Source organism: Lissotriton helveticus, chromosome 7 (genome assembly GCF_964261635.1).
Source record: "Lissotriton helveticus chromosome 7, aLisHel1.1, whole genome shotgun sequence".
Lineage (NCBI taxonomy): Eukaryota > Metazoa > Chordata > Amphibia > Caudata > Salamandridae > Lissotriton > Lissotriton helveticus.
The window spans coordinates 210,485,469-210,501,873 of NC_136068.1; the positions used below are offsets into that span (position 1 = coordinate 210,485,469).

A 16,405-nucleotide genomic window follows, 5' to 3' on the forward strand; every position below is an offset into this window, starting at 1 on the left:
TGACACTACAACACCCAGAGAGCCGAGTGCGGCCACGCCCAGTGAGGGGCAGGTGTTGACTATTTGAATCTGAAAATGCAGCAACTCTGTTTTACTTCACTAAGCCACTGATGAAGAGAGCATCATGACTCTCGAAACGCGTTTGGCAAGACTCGATATGGAGGTGTTTTGCTGCCTGTTGTTCACCAGCGTGAGGCAATAAAACAGCGTCTTCACAAGCTTCTGTTGTGGCCATTCTAAATTGGGTTCCAGGACTGTGTGGAATATATATATATATATATATATATATATATATATATATATATATATATATATATATATATATATATATATTCACTTAAACATACCAAAGATTACAGGGACTTCATATTTAGGAAATAGAATTAAAATAACTTTGGAAATTCACTGAAAAAACAAAGATTACAGGGACTATAATTAGGCTCAGATTCACTCACACAAAACCATAGAAACTCAGCAGTTATAGTTTCCTAAATCAGGGGGAATAGCCCTACTAAACATCTGCACATACTATGAGGCTGCGCTATTAGATCTTACGGGCATGCCTAGTGGAACCTAATGACCAGATGGACACATATTTTTTCTGAAAAATGATTATTGAGGCCGGTACACAAATCCCAGTATTTTTAAAAACATCTAATCAACCGAAAAAGTCCCATTATAAGACTGTTCGTGACTATTCCAACCGACTCCAGTTGTTGTTTAAACAGGCAAACGTCTCCGGGTTGGCCTTTTTGAAATTGGATGAATGTAGGTGGTTTGTCCTGCATATTCATTCAAGCCATGTTAGGAGATGGAAAGATATTGGCTTTGAGAATCTGGTCCAGTTTCTATTTGGTAATACAGTGATTCCCTGGGAAGGAGTACTATGTAGGGTAGGGAACCGAATTAAGTCAGGGTTCTTGGAATATATGCAGATTACAAACTTTATTAAAAATATATATATTCCCGTTTAGCGGGGCTCCTACTCCCCTGGCTAATGCTTTATTTAAAGTAAAATTAAAGGGAGTGGGAAATTGGTATTCCTTATTTATGAAGCACAAGGCACTTCCCTTAGTTGATTAATTTTTGGGGAACATAACTCGGGAGATGTATTGTTCCTTCTCTCATCTGGAATGGCAGGCTATAGCCCAAATAGCAAGCAAGGCCCTCAGAGCGGCTAATTTTAAAAGGATGGCCTTCTTGTCACGTTGGATGGCCTATTATACTCCGAAAAAGCTAAACAAATGTCATCCGGAAGTAGACAATAAATGCTTTCGATGTCTCTCCCAAGGCGAGGGAGACTGGCTTCACATATTTTTTACATGCCGGAAGCTTGAGACCTTTTGGAAAGACATTTTTTTAGCAATGAGCCAGTCAATTAAAAAAAAGATCAATCCTGAGACAGAAGTGTCTCTCTTTGGAATCTCTAAAGCTAGGTCAGATCTGACAAAAGCTGAAGAGACATATATATCAATCTGCTCTACAGTAGCACGCTCACTAATTCTTCAAAATTGGAGGTCAGAAGAGACTCCATCTCACCAAAACGGGTCAATAAAATGGCAAGAATAAGGAGATTTGAGGAAGCATATGCTAAATGGGTTGGTGCAACAAAAAGGTTTGCAGTGGTTTGGAAGTTTTTTGACAACCTGGCTGTATTACAGGAATTCTAGCACTTTAGCACATTTGCACTTTAGAAAATTAGGCACTTTAATGCATTGCACTTTAAAGCCCAAAGAAGGGGAGGAGGAAAAAAAAAGTTTTGTACTGTAGTAACAATGCCAAGATTTTGTAAATGAAAAAAGCTACTGATGAACCAACTGATTTACTCGTATTCTTGATGATTGCACGGCACTAGTCACTTTAGGGTAGTTTTAGATGTGGAGAGTGTAATTAATTGCTTTCTTGATCTTACGAACATAGGGTGTTCCGGACTCTCTGTTTTATTTTCCATTCGAGGATGTGTATATCTTGGTCTGAAGGGTTCCAGTTCTTAACTGTATAAATGATGTAGGTGTAAATGTATATATGATATATGTGCATCAAATTTTGAAATATGAGTGCTGTCGCTCCCTGACGACCAATGTTATGTTATCTTTTGGTTCTCAGCTCTGCTCAATAAAATTATATAGTTACCTGAGCTAAATATAATTTATGCCCCCGCAATGCACTGCTTTTGACCTCACATATTACATCACTCATGACCTGATCAGTGACGTCACTGATGACATCTCAAATGGCATCACCGAAAATTAAACAAAAAATCCTTCTTTGACCCTGCGGGATCTCTGTGGAACATTCCCCCAAGGAGGCCTAAGAGGGTCAGGGTATTCCTACCCTGCCCCCTTCTCTTTTTTTAATCTTTCTTTTTTGTAACTCGGCTCAGGTCAAGTCCCAGGATGGCTGCTAACACTTGCTGGTTTGAAGTGTTGGCAGCCAATCAGATCTCAGCACGCGATCAAGAGGGATCGCAAGCCTTTGCTTGCCTATATATACAAATTTGGACTTCGTTTAATATCTCTAAAACTACTGACTAGATTTACAACAAATCACAAAAGGCACTTCCCTGGACCAACATACACCTTCCTGCCAAATTTGTTGGGTTCAGCAGTTCGGGCTGTAGCCATGTCTAAAGTTCCTAAGGGAATTAACATTGAGAAAACATGTTTTGGGACCCCGTTTTTCTCTGCCCTGGCTTGACGGATCACCATGAAACATTCAAGACAACAGCTAGAATGAGCGTCATACTGGTTTTGAAAAGTTTGCTGTGATTCATCAAACAACACCAAAGGTATTGGCAGATGTAAAAACGCTCTTTAAAAGAAAGACTATATGTTTTTAACTGGGGCCAGCTGTATACTATTGAATGGGAGTAGCCAAGGAGGGTAAAGAAAGAGCGACACCCAATTCCGGTCCTGTATGGCATCTGAAGAAGACGTAAAAGTCGAAATGCATTATGAATTTGAATTTGAATTTAAATGTATTTGTTAAGCGCACGTATACCAGACGGTTTCTTGGCGCTGAAGGATGCAAAACCCGGGAGGAAGAGGTGTGGGAGGTTAGGGCGAGAAAGCTTGCAGGAAAAGAAAAGTTTTGAGTGCCCTTCGGAACTCAAAATAGGAGGGTGTAGATCTGATAGTGGGGGGAAGGGAGTTCCAAAAAGTGGGACCAAGAACAGCGAATGTCATACCCCCCATTCTGTTTTTCCTGAACCGCGGTACAGAAAGAAGAGACTGGGTGGAGGAGCGAAGTTCTCTAACAGGCCTGTAATTTTTGATTTCCGAGTTTATAAAAGCTGGGGCAGTTCCAGCACGGGCCTGAAACGTAGTGCATCCCAGCTTGAAAAGGGCCCGCTCTCTGATGGGGAGCCAATGCAGGGCCTTTAATAACGGAGTGACGTGGTGTGATTTGGGAATACCATGGATTATGCCGCAATTACCAGCATTAAAACCGATCTTCCTTTGAATCCCTGCTGTGTCCTTTCGGTTTCTTGTAAAGGAGATGCCGTTTGTTTTATACTTTGCACGCATTCCAGCAACGTGCGAAAGGACCTGCTCACAAGTGTCCGAGGGATTTCTGGCGAAGTTGTGACTTTTACCGAGGTGTTGATGTTACCTCGGACCGCCTCAAGAAACCAACCCAGCAGGTGGTTTTTGGCAGGAGCAACCCGGATTTGACGGGGGAACGCGGACACTGTGCTGTTGTTCCGTGACCCGGCTGGGAGAAGTAACGGAGGCAGAGCATTTGGGGACCTGAGGGAGACCGGTGAAACATCGTATCGAACCAAGATGGGACATTAACACAAACCCTGAAAAGGCAAAGACAGTACCAATGTGAAGTAAGGGCCCCATTGAGGTCAGTTACCTACCTGTGGACTTCTGGGAGTGGTAGTCCCTTACATCGGACTACAAAAGAAATACTATATGTTTTTAACTTGGGCCAGCTGTACTCTATTGAATAAGAGGAGCCAAGGAGGTTAAAGAAAGAGCGAAACCCAATTCCGGTCCTGTATGGCATCTGAAGAAGACGTGAAAGTCGAAATGCATTATGCCGCGATTACCAGCATTAAAACTGATCTTCCTTTTAATCTCCGCGGTGTCCTTTATGTTTCTTGTAAAGGAGACGCGGACCCAAGGCTCTTCGTGCAATCGCATTTATTAGTTACCCTGCATCGCCGCCATGGCGCGTTTCAGCCCCACCAAGGCCTTGATCACATTCACTGAAAAAAACATAGGTTTCAGGGGCTTTATAGTTAGCTGTACATTTCACCCATACAAAACCATTGAAATTCCCCCGTTATAGTTAGTTCAGCTAACTATAACTCGCACGCTCGCAATGCACTGCTGATGATGTCACATATTACATCACTCATGACATGGTCAGTGACATCACTCATGACATCACTGATTACATCTCAAATGACATCACTGACGACATCATCCAGTGAATGTGTGTTTTTCTGAAAATTAAATATGTTTTATATATGTATATCTCAAGGTCGATGGAGGAATAAATGGGTATATAAGTGTCTAAATGGATGATTTTTTCTTTGTACAATTGATTGTATAACGGACTGATTATGTGATGGGTGTCTATATGGGTTATTACTTGGTTTTTCAAGTATCAGTATGAGTGTCTGAGTGTCTGTATGGCTCAGTGGAGGGTGTTACTTAGTGCATATATGCATGAATGAGTGTGTCACTGTTTGTATGTGTTGAAGACAGTATGTGTGCAGGACTGTATGGGTGGATGAGATTGTGTATGGGTGTGTTAGTGAGTGAATGACTGTCTCAATAGTGTCTTTATGAGTAACTACATAAGTTTTAAAGTAGTATATGTGAGTATTGGTATATAAGTGAGTATATGTGAGAGTGAGAGAGAGATTGGAAGAGTTCCTGTATGAATAAGTATGTGTTTCTATAAGTGATTGTTTAAAAGATTAAGTATGTGTAAGTTTCTGTAGAAGTAAGTGTGCTGGTGTGTGTATAACTGTATATGGAAGTAAATGGATGTTTGATTCTTTATGAGCAATCAATCAATCAATCAGGACAATTGTTAAGCGCGCTACATACCCTTGAGGGTCTCAAGGCACTAGGGGGTGATGCTACTGATGGAAGGGTCAGGTCTTGAGAAGTCCTCTGAAGGCCAGTAGATCTTGGGTCTGCCGTAAGTTGGTGGGGAGGGTGTTCCAGGTCTTGGCGGCGAGGTGGGAAAAGGATCTGCCACTCGCGGTTGTTCTTCGGATGCGGGGGACTGTGGCGAGGGCGAGGCCGGTGGAGCGGAGCTTGCGGGTAGGGGAGTCGTCTGTTGAGGTACGCCTGGCCGGTGTTGTGGGGGGCCTTGTGTGCGTGGATGAGGAGCTTGAAGGTTATCCTCTTGTTGACGGGAGCCAGTGTAGGTCTCTCAGGTGGGGTGTGGTGTGGCTGCGGCGGGGGATGGCGAGGATCAGTCGCGCCGAGGCGTATTGGATGTGTTGCAGCCGTCTCAGGAGCTTGGTTGACGTTCCTGCGTAGAGGGCGTTTCCGTAGTCCAGCCTGCTGGCAACGAGGGCCTGCGTGACTGTTATTCTTGTTTCGGTGGTGATCCACTTGAAGATCCTGCTGAGCATTCGGAGGGTGTTGAAGCAGGAAGAGGAGACGGCGTTGACCTGTTTAGACATGGAGAGGGTGGAGTCGAGGATGACCCCCAGGCTGCGTGTGTGCTTGGTCGGTGGGTGTCGGGGCTGTTCCCAGTGATGCCGGCCACCAGGAGTCGTCCCAGGCTGAAGGGGTGGAGCCGAGGATGAGGACCTCCGTCTTTTCCGAGTTCAGCTTCAGTCGGCTGTTCTTCATCCATTCGGCGACGGCCTTTATTCCTTCGTGGAGGTTGGTTTTGATGGTTTGAGGGTCTTTGGTGAGGGAGATGATCAGCTGGGTGTCGTCAGCGTAGGAGATGATATTGAGGTTGTGCTGTCTGGTGACGTGGGCGAGGGGTGCCATGTAGATGTTGAACAGCGTTGGGCTAAGGGCAGAGCCTTGGGGTATGCCACAGATGATCTCGTGATGGTGGAGCGGAAGGGTGGGAGGCGGACGCACTGAGTTCTGCCTGAGAGGAAGGATGTGGTCCAGTCCAGGGCCTTCTCTTGGATCCCGGCGCTGTGTAGGCGTGTTCGTAGTGTGCGGTGGCAGACCGTGTCGAAGGTGGCTGAAAGGTCCAGGAGGATGAGGGCTGCTGTTTCCCTGTTGTCGAGCAGGGTCCTGTTGTCGTCGGTGGCGGCGATGAGGGCGGTTTCGGTGCTGTGGTTACTGCGGAAATCGGACTGGGATGGGTCCAGGATGTTGTTGTCCTCGAGGTAGCGGGTCAGTTGTTTGTTGACGATTTTCTCGGTGACCTGCACCGGGAACGGGAGCAGGGAGATGAGTGACTGTGTGTGTGAGTAACTCTATGGATGAGTGGCGGTGTGTAACAGGATGTATAGGTGTATGAGTACACATGATTGTTTTGAAAATTTTAGTTTCTATTTTTGAATGTGTGTTTCAAAGTTTATACTAGGGTGAGAGGAGCTCTGCCACTCTATCACAAGGATGATGTCATCAGTGATGTCATTTGAGATGTCATGAGTGATGTCATGAGTTATGTCACTGACCATGTCATGAGTGATGTAATATGTGATGTCATCAGCAGTGCATTGCGGGCGCGTGAGTTATAGTTAGCTGAACTAACAATAAAAGTGGAATTTCAGTGGTTTTGTATGAGTGAAATGTCCAGCTAACTATAACGCCCCTGAAACCTATGCTTTATTCAGGGAATTTACTAAGGTTTTTTAAGTGCTCTTCCTAACTATAGCATGCCTGAAACCTATGTTTTTTTCGGTGAATTTCAATGCTAATTTCTAACTATGCCTGCAGAGATAGAACATGTGAAGAAAGAAGAAAAAACACACAGAAAGAAAAAAAAGAAATGCAGAAAGAACAAACAGAAGAGCAGAAATAAGCCTTGTTGCAAAATCATCCTGTACCCTCAACTTTTTCATACTGGTACTGGTGGTAACTGACTCTGACTAACCAGTCCTAGAGCCAGTGCTATGTTAAAAGACACTTAGAATACAGTGAAAACACCTACATACACTAGGGAACACTATGCGTTGGGGTCTCCCTGTGATTAGCATGACCTCCTCTGTAAACCCCTAGTATATAATAGGGCAGGGGGATTAAAACTACTTCTTAAAACGCGCCACGGGGCGCATTTGCACACTGGTGAAGGGAGGGGGTGCTGAGGTGACATGTGTACAAACACGCCCTATGGCATGTTTTAAGTTGGGGTATTAAGTCCCCCTGAATCCTGAGGGTCCCTGGGGTCGAATTAGCCCACTAGGTACCTCCAATAAGTGCCACAGAAGTGTGCTGTATGGAGGTGTAAAAAGGGGCACAGCCTGGACCACCTCTCTGCAACGTAGCACTGTGGCAGTTACTGGAAGCACCTGGTGGGCTAGCTGGCCCCCAGGGGCCCTCAAAATTGAAGGGGAACTATTTCCCCAACTTAAAATGTGCCACAGGGTATGTTTGCACACGTCACATCAGGCACCGTCCCCTCCCTTCCCCACTGTGAAAACACGCCCTGTGGCTAATTTAAGTTGGTAGATTACGTACCCTTGAACCCTGAGAGTCCCTAGGGTCAAATTAGCCCACTAGGTACCTCCAATAAGCGCCATTGCAGAGAGGTGTAAAGAGGGGCACGGCCAGCATCACCTCTCTGCAAACCAGCGCAGTGGCACTTACTGGAAGCACCAAGTGGACTAGTTGCCCCCAGGGTCCCTCTGGATTGAAGGGGAATTATTTCCCCAACTTAAAACACGCCACAGGGCGTGTTTGCACACGTCACCTCAGGCCCCGTCCCCTCCCTTCACCATCGTGTAAACGCGCCCTGTGGCCGTTCTAATTTGAGAGAATAAGTCCCCTTGAATCCTAAGGGTCTCTAGGGTCCAACTCGCCCACTAGGTACCTCCAGTAGGTGCCACAGAGCTGCATTGCAGAGTGTTATAAAAAGGGGCGTGGTCTCTGAACACCTGTCTGCAACGCAGCTCCCTGGCGCATACTGGACATATCTGTTGGTCTAGTTGGCCCTCAGGGACCCTCATTATTGAAAGAAAATTAATTCCCCAACTTACAACCCGACACAGGGCGCGTTTGCACAATGGTGAAGGAAGAGGGCGTGGCCTGAGGTAACATGTGTGCAAACACACCCTGTAGCATGTTTCAAGTTGGGGAATTAATTCCTCTTCAGTCCTGAAGCCTCAGAACACCTCTCTTCAACGCAGTCCCCTGGCGCATACTGGAGGTTCCTGGTGGGCTAGTTGGCCCCCAGGGACCCCCAGTATTTAAGGGAAATTCATTCCCCATCTTCAAACGCACAACGGGGCGCATTTGCAGAGTGCAGAAATGAAGGGGCGTAGCCTCCGGCACAATGCCCCCCTTCTTTTCCTAATAATCCTAATAATCCTTGCCCCATCCCCCAGGGTGTGCCCCCAAATGTTTATTTTTTATACAAAATTTGGGAATGGGGCCGCATGGCTCCCCTCCCGCGGCCATAATTTGCTCCGGGGACCCCATCCCCAGGGGCATGGCCATTTTAATAATGTTTCACCTTTTTGGAGGGGGTCTGCCTGCTCAGGCCATTTATGGCCCCGGGGACCCAATCCCCTGGGGCCGGCCTTTTAAAAAAAACATTTTTTATTTTTTTTAATTTAATATTTGAGATGGGGGGCCACGAGGCCCCCTCCCGGGCCACTAATAGTGCCGGGGACCCCATCTCTCGGGTCTGGCCCTCTCCGTTGGGGACCGTGAGGACGCCCCAATCCCCCTGCGGTCCCGCTGGCTCCCCGCGTCCTGCGGGAGCTGGCATTGCTTTTCCACATGGGGAGCTGCTAAGATGCAGCTCCCCGTGTGGAAAAGTAATTTGGTTTGAATTTTGAAAGAGAGAGCAAGTTTCCCTGCTCTCTCTTTCAAAATGCAAACCAAGTTTGCTATGGCAGGGCGGGAGCCGCGAGGCTCCTGCCTTGCTCAAGTAAACTACAATATCCCGGGGGTGGGCATCCCAGGACACTGCAGGAGCCGGCCCTGGGGGTGGCGGTCCCCAGGGCCACAACAAGGCTCCAGGAGGGGGCCGCACGGCCCCTCTCCCACTATTTCTAAAGCCCCGGGTGGTGGTCCCCGGAGTTGGGGGGTCCCTCAAGGACCCCCCTATTTTGGATATCTGGAGCCCCTGGGAGGTGGTGGTCCCCAGGGCATGTGGGGGGCCTTTGAGCCCCCCACCCAGTTATGTTAAAAGCCCCGGGGGTGGTGGTCGCCGGGGTTGGGGGGCTATGAGCCCCCACACAAGTTTTTATTAAGCCCTGGGGGGTGATGGTGATGGCTGTTGGTCCCTTTGGGCCCCCACCTAAATTCTTTCATTGCTCATGGGATTTCCCCCCCCCGGGGCTAATTACTAATGAAGTGCGGGAGACCGCGCTTCGTTGTTTTTTTTTATCGGCAGGAACCGCGCACCTTGGCCTTGGTGGTCCTTGTGGGACCCCCTGAGCAGGCGTAGGGGCCAGGGATTTCTACCCTGCCCCCTTTTTGCGTGTTTTTTTCTTAGGGTTTCTTGTGCCTTGGTTCTTGGTTTGGAGTGTTGACAGCCAATTAGCATACAGCTTGTCATCGGGAGGGTGCACGGATCCTGCGCGGCCATATATATATGTGATTTTACTTTTGATTTTCTCAGAAACTACTGAACGGATTTACACCATTTAACTAAAAGGCACACCTTTGAACCAAGAGCTACCTTTTTGCCAAATTTGGTGTAATTCCGTTCAGCAGTTTGGGCTGTAGCTGTGACTAAAGGTTCCTATGGAAAATTGCATGGGGAAAACACGTTTTGGCACCCCCTTTTTTCTTGGCCCCCGCTTCATGAATCACCCCCAAATTTCAGGATAGGAGCGGGCCGGAACGCCCCTCGAGTTTTAAAAATTTCACAAAGATTTGTCGACCGGTGCAAAAGTTATTGGGAATAGAATGTTGCGGATTTCCTATGGAAAATAGGTACTTCCACTACCAAAATGCCTAGCAATATCTCACCTGAGAGTGATTGTTAAATGCCTATTAAAAAGATAAAAAATCTGGAACCGTGGTGCTGGTTTGACGTTGTCAGCTTACCTTTGATAAAGAGTGCCTACTCGAAATGCGTCAGGAATGGCTGAGACGCGGGGCGTAGATGTACTCTCCCTGAAATTTGAAAAATCCACTGCAAGTGCGGCTCAACTTGGGGTAACCCTTTTCTTTCATTAATCATGGCCGGCCCGGTCGGGAGCCGCACTACCGCTTAGAGGCGGGTCCGTCGTTGGAGGTCTTTCCCAGTGATTCACGGAGCGGAAAGGATTTGCCGAAAACTGGGGGGAGTCCTGGCCTGTACTCCTGGTTGTGCTTAAACCAAGACATTGTATCTTTCCAGCAACCCACAGTGGGTAACATTACGGACTTCCACTACCAAAATGCCTAGCGATATCTCACCTGAGAGTGATTGTTAAATGCCTATTAAAAGATTAAAATTCTGGAATCGTGGTGCTGGTTTGACGTTGTCAGCTTACCTTTGATAAAGAGTGCCTACTCGAAACGCGTCAGGAATGGCTGACACGGGGGGCGCAGATGTACTCTCCCTGAAATTTGAAAAATTCACTGCAAGTGCGGCTCAACTTGGGGCAACCCTTTTCTTTTATATGTATATATATATATATATATATATATATATATATATATATATATATATATATATATATATATATATACATACATGAATATATATATCACCTACTGGCGACTAGGACCTTGTTTCCATAGGAAAAGTGTTTATTCGTTTGCCAATGTCTTTGGCCTGGTTTGAGGAATCTTCGCAAAATTTTCAAAATGAATGGGGCGGCCAGGTCAGCTGCTGTGATAAAAGTTTCAGGGTGATTCATCAAGCAGAGGCCGAGAAAAAGGAGGATTCCAAAACACGCTTTCTCCATGTTAATTTCCAAAGGAAAATTTTAACTTGGCTACAGCCCAAACTGCTGAACGGAATTACACCAAATTTGGCAAAAAGGTAGCTCTTGGTTCAGAAAGCACTCTTTTTGTTAAATGGTGTAAATCCATTCAGTAGTTCCTGAGAAATGTAAATATTTCTCAGATATACAACTGTGGCCGCGGAGGATCTGCGAACCCTCCCGCTCTCAAGCCTGCGATCTGATTTGCTGCCAGCACTTCAAACCAGGAAGTGTTGGCAGCCATCTTGTGATTCGGTTGAACCGAATCACAAGAAAAAAGGTTAAAAAATGTTAAAAAACCAAGAAAAGGGGTCAAGGTAGAAACACCCTGACCCCCCGGCCTGATACATTTTTCGTCGAGATTCACAGTGGATCGGCAAATCCATCTGAAAATTTTAAAAAAATGAAGGGCGGGCTCCTGCACTTCATTTCCTTTAGGCCGTCAGGTGGGCCAGGTCCCGGGGACAATGACAAATAGACATGCGGTGGCCCGCATGGGCCCCTAGATCCCTGGGATCCCCACCTCCCTGGATCTTATACATTGAGTCCGGGGGAGCCACGCAGCCCCAGGGACCAGTACCCTCAGGGTTATATTGACAAAAAATGCGTGTGGGGCTCCAGTCCTCCACACAGCCCAGGGAACCACCACCTCCCCTGGGCTAAGTATGTGAAACGAGGCGGGCCACGTGGTCCCCCGCAGTCCAAGGACCACTACCTCCCCGGGGCTATGTTGATAATAATGTATGGAGGGGCTCCTGGTCCCCACGCAGCCCCGGGGACCACCACCTCCTCAGGGCTATGTTATAAAATAATGCGTGGGGGTTCTCCGGCCCCCCCACACAACCCCTGGGACCACCACCAACATAGAGCTAGTTTCCGAATAGGTGATATCATTTGAGATATCATCAGTGATGTCATCAGTGATGTCACTAACCATGTAATGAGTGATGTATTATGTGAGGTCATAAGCAGGTATAGATAACTCAGCTAACTATAACGGCTGAATTTCTCTTGTTTTGTATGAGTAAAATCTGAGCCTAACTATAACGTACCCGTAACCCTTGTTTTCTTAGTGAATATGTGTATGTATATATATATATATATATATTCTTTCACCTCGTAACAAGGAGGTATACATATATCACCTACTGATAATAGCCAGTAGTGAGTTATAGTTAAGACCAAAGTTTCCATTAGAAAGCTTTTTTTTTTTTGCTTTTTAGTTCGCCAATAACTTTGACGCCGTTTAACAAATCTTCACAGAAGTTTATTAAAACCCCCTTTGTGGTTCAGCTGCTGTGCTAATAGATTTAGGGTGATCCGTGAGGCAGGGCTGAATAAAAAGGGAGGTCCCAAAGCGCATTTTCCCTATGTTATGTCTATTGGGATTTTTCTTTTTTAGACATGACTACAGCTTGAACAACTGAACGGAATTACACCAAATTTGTCAAAAAGCTAGATGCTGGTCCAGAAAAAGTGTTTTTTGTGATTTAATGTAAATTCAATAGTATCAGAACTATTTAAGTTTAAAAAATATTGATATCTTGGGACCCAAGTCTTTGCAGTGAACTCTCGGATCCTACTGAAATTTGATGGTTTGCCAACACTTAAACCAGGAAGTGTTGGCAGCCATCTTGAGACTGGGTTTGAAGCTGAGTACCATAACAAAGTAAAAAAGAAAGAAAAGGGGGAAGGGTAGAAATACCCTGAACTCCCCCCAGATATGGTGGTGGGGGTTCCACAGGGACACCGCCAGAGGTTGAAAGCATTTCCTGTAATTTTGCCACGAACTAGCGGATGAGCCATATGATGGAAGCAGTGTTTTATAATAGTGTTGGGTGCCCATGCAGCATCCCCGCACCCTGGAACTGCTACATAACCTCAAACATAAGGAAAAAGGGCTGCATGGCCCCACCGTAGCCCCGGAGACTGCCACCTCCCCAAGGCCAATGTAATAGGGGGCCTCATTGCACCCCTGCCCCAGGGACCACCACCTCCCCGAGGCTTTTTAATTTTGAAATGGGGGCCTCACTGACCCCCCCCGGCCTTGGTGTAGCATCCTGCTACCAATAACCACAAACACCAGAGTTATACTTATGGAGCTTTATTCTAATGCTTCCAACCTGTCTCCTGTACCTACTCTAACTAACTTCCCCTCGCCGATCTCCTCCTCTTCCTGTCCACCCCCTACGCTCCACCCACAACCACTAGCCTGCTAACTTCACAACATCTCCCCCCTTTGTAACAAAACAAATAGACATACTGACTTCTTAGTCCATTTCTTCAATAAGTCTTTTAGGTGGACGTATGTCACGGTGAGGTCGTGGTGATCTTGTTCTCAGAGTAGTGTCACTCCGTGTTTCATTTGTTGGACCAGTATTCTCACACCTGACTGAAGGTGGTTCTTCCGAACCGGGAGTGTCCATTTCACTCGGTGAGATTTCGGTGATATCGCGTGGCACTTTCTTGAAGTGCGAGATATTTCTCGTGATTCGTCTCTGCTCTGATTCAGCAGTCACCATGGTTCCTTTCCTTTTCGTGACCAGTAATGGTTCATCCTTGAACAGGCAGTCGGTCTTTTTCTGCTGTTCTTGCTTGACAAGTACCCGGTCTCCATCATGTAACGAGAGTGACCTCGCTCTTCTCCTGCGATCTGCATATAGCTTCATTTTGTCCTTTCTGCGCTGGTCTGTCTTCATCATTTCTTGATGATCTTGAAGGGGTTTCAATGATGGTCGTAAGGCCCCTTCCCACGTTGGGATACGATTCCTCATGGGACGCCCCAGCATGAGAGTTGCTGGGCATTTCCCCGTGGTTGCATGGGGAGTCGTCCGGTAAGCTCGGAGGACCTCGTTAAGGGCGACTTGTAGATCTTTTCCTTCCGTTGCCGCATGTTGAAAAGTCTTCTTGAGCGTGGCCATGAACCTTTCAATTGTTCCATTAGCCTGTGGCCAGAGGGGTGTAATTTTACGATGATGGAAATCTAGGTGTTTTGCAAATGCTGCAAAGTCTTTTCCATTGAAAGGGGGTCCGTTGTCCGTCTTTACCTTTGAAGGAACTCCCCCGGCCGCAAAGACTTCGTCCAGTACCTTGAGAGTGCTTGCAGCATTTGTAGACGGCACAAAGCATGCGATGGGGTACCGAGAGTGTTCATCAATGAAGGCCAGCACGTACTTGCCCGATGACAGGGGTCCATAGAAATCAATAGCAATTTCTTGCCACACTCCAGGTGGTAGGGGAGTCATGGTCAGTGGGGCTGGAGGGTCACTCTTGCTTGTAAGTTGACAAAGATGACAGTCCTTCAAGGTAGCTTCGACCATTTGGTCGAGATACGGAAACCACACTCGCTCTCTTAATGCGCGTTTAGTTGACACAAGACCCCGATGTCCTTCATGGGCAAGGGCAACCACACCTTGTCTCAGTTGAGTGGGAATCACGATTCTCTGGTCTCGCAGTATTATGCCATCAGTGGTGGCTGACAGCTCACTGCACACATGTCGAAAGGCCTGCATTTCTTGTTTAAGGACGGGATCAGTCTCTTCATCCTGAGAAACATGCCTCCACCTGTTGTGTCGAATCCTGCGCAGGACCTTCTGCAGGATAACATCTTGTGCTGTGCTTTCTCGGATGGCGTCCAGTGGGATAGCGGGAGGAAGAGCTTGGTCAGTCACAAAATGTATGTACTCCTCCGCAATGGACGAATTAGAGACTGACGATGTAGCTGGGTGTCTGGACATATAGTCAGCCGGGTTTTCTGACTTCCCCGGCTTGTGGATGATGGTGAACGTGTACTCCTGTAGCCTCAGGCCCCATCTTTCAATTCTTGGGGGCATCTTGGATCGTGGGTTTCCATAAATGGTGACAAGAGCTTGGTGGTCTGTTATTAAAGTGAAATGTTTTCCATATATGAAGACATGAAAATGTTCACATGCCCACACTACGGCAAGACTTTCTTTTTCGGGCTGCGAGTATGCCCGCTCTGGGTCGGTCAAGCTACGACTCGCATATGCAATTATTCGACGTGGATCTGAGTCGTTGTCATATTGTGCCAAGATGGCACCAAGTCCAACAGGGCTGGCATCCACAGTTATTTCAGTCTTTCTTTGTGGGTTGAAATATGACAGATGATCCGCAGATGCTACCGCCTTCTTTATCTCCTTGAAGGATTTCTCACATTGGGGAGTCCACTCAAACGGTTGGCCTTGTTTGGTCAGGAGGCGAAGGGGATGACTGATTGTTGCGTAGTCCCTGACATAGCGAGCGCAATAACTGGCCATACCAAGAAATGACCTGAGCTCACTGACGTCCTGGGGACTCTTGGTGTTGTTCAGAGTCCCAATCTTGTCGGGTCAGGTTTCATGCCAGCGCCTGAAAAGATATGACCGAAGAATTTTAGTGTGTCCTGGTGGAATTCGCACTTCTCTTTGTTAAGAGTCAGGTTTGCTTCTAGTAGTGCGTGGCAAACACGATTGAGTGCAATATCATGGTCTCGCAGATCCGAACCATAGACAAGGATGTCATCGCTATAGTTGAAGGTATTGGGAATGTTCTGAATGACCTGCCGAATGGCTTCTTGGAAGATTTCAGCTGCTGAGGAAACCCCAAAACTGAGTCTCTTATATCTGAACAACCCCAGATGGGTTGCAAACGTGGTGATGTATCTTGACTTTGCCTCTAATTCTAATTGGTGGTACCCTTTATTTAAGTCCAACTTGGAGAATATCTTTTCTCCGTTTAGAGCCGAAATCATATCACTCAAGTGTGGCCCCGGATGTCGTTCTCTTTCAATTGCAGTGTTGGGCAGGCGCATGTCCACACAGAGTCTGACTTTGTTGGCCGTGCCCTTTTTGGGAACGATAACTACTGGGGACACCCACGGTGTTGGACCCTCAGTGCGCTCGATAATATCAGCAGCTAGTAGGTCCTGGAGTTCTTCTTCTACTGCGGTTTGGAGATGGAATGGTACCCGTCGAGGGTGTTGAGCGACAGGTCTGATTTGTTCATTAATATGTAAGCGTACTTGGCAGTCTTTTAGCTTCCCTAGTCCTTGAAATAGTCTGGGGAACTGACGGGTCACATCTTGGTTTCCGCTGACTTTGAAAAGGATCTCCACTAGATGAAGACGTTCAGCTGTCGGAAGACTCAGCAGACAGTCCGCTTCCGGGCCTTTAATGACATGGATGACCGCTGGGATGGTTGTGTCTTCATGTTGGAGGGTCGTCGAAAACTTCCCGAGGCAAGGAAGTGGCTTCTTAGCCATCCATGTAAAAACTCTGACTGGTGCAAAGGTCAGCGGAGGACGCGGCTTCATTCTTTCATATTCGGTGACTGGAATATAGTTCAGGGATGCACCCGAATCTAGTACAAATTGTG

At 46.9% G+C, this 16,405-nt stretch overlaps 1 protein-coding gene across 1 annotated transcript in view; it reads right to left on the bottom strand.

The window, feature by feature from the left end:
- LOC144769004 (uncharacterized) overlaps positions 1 to 13,806 on the bottom strand; it is a 59,919-nt gene extending 46,113 nt beyond the window's left edge. The window contains exon 1 of the mRNA XM_078652999.1: positions 13,421 to 13,806. Within this exon, the coding sequence (XP_078509125.1) occupies positions 13,421 to 13,806 (386 nt within the window). The remainder of the gene's footprint in view (positions 1 to 13,420) is intronic.
- Positions 13,807 to 16,405: the final 2,599 nt, after the last annotated feature.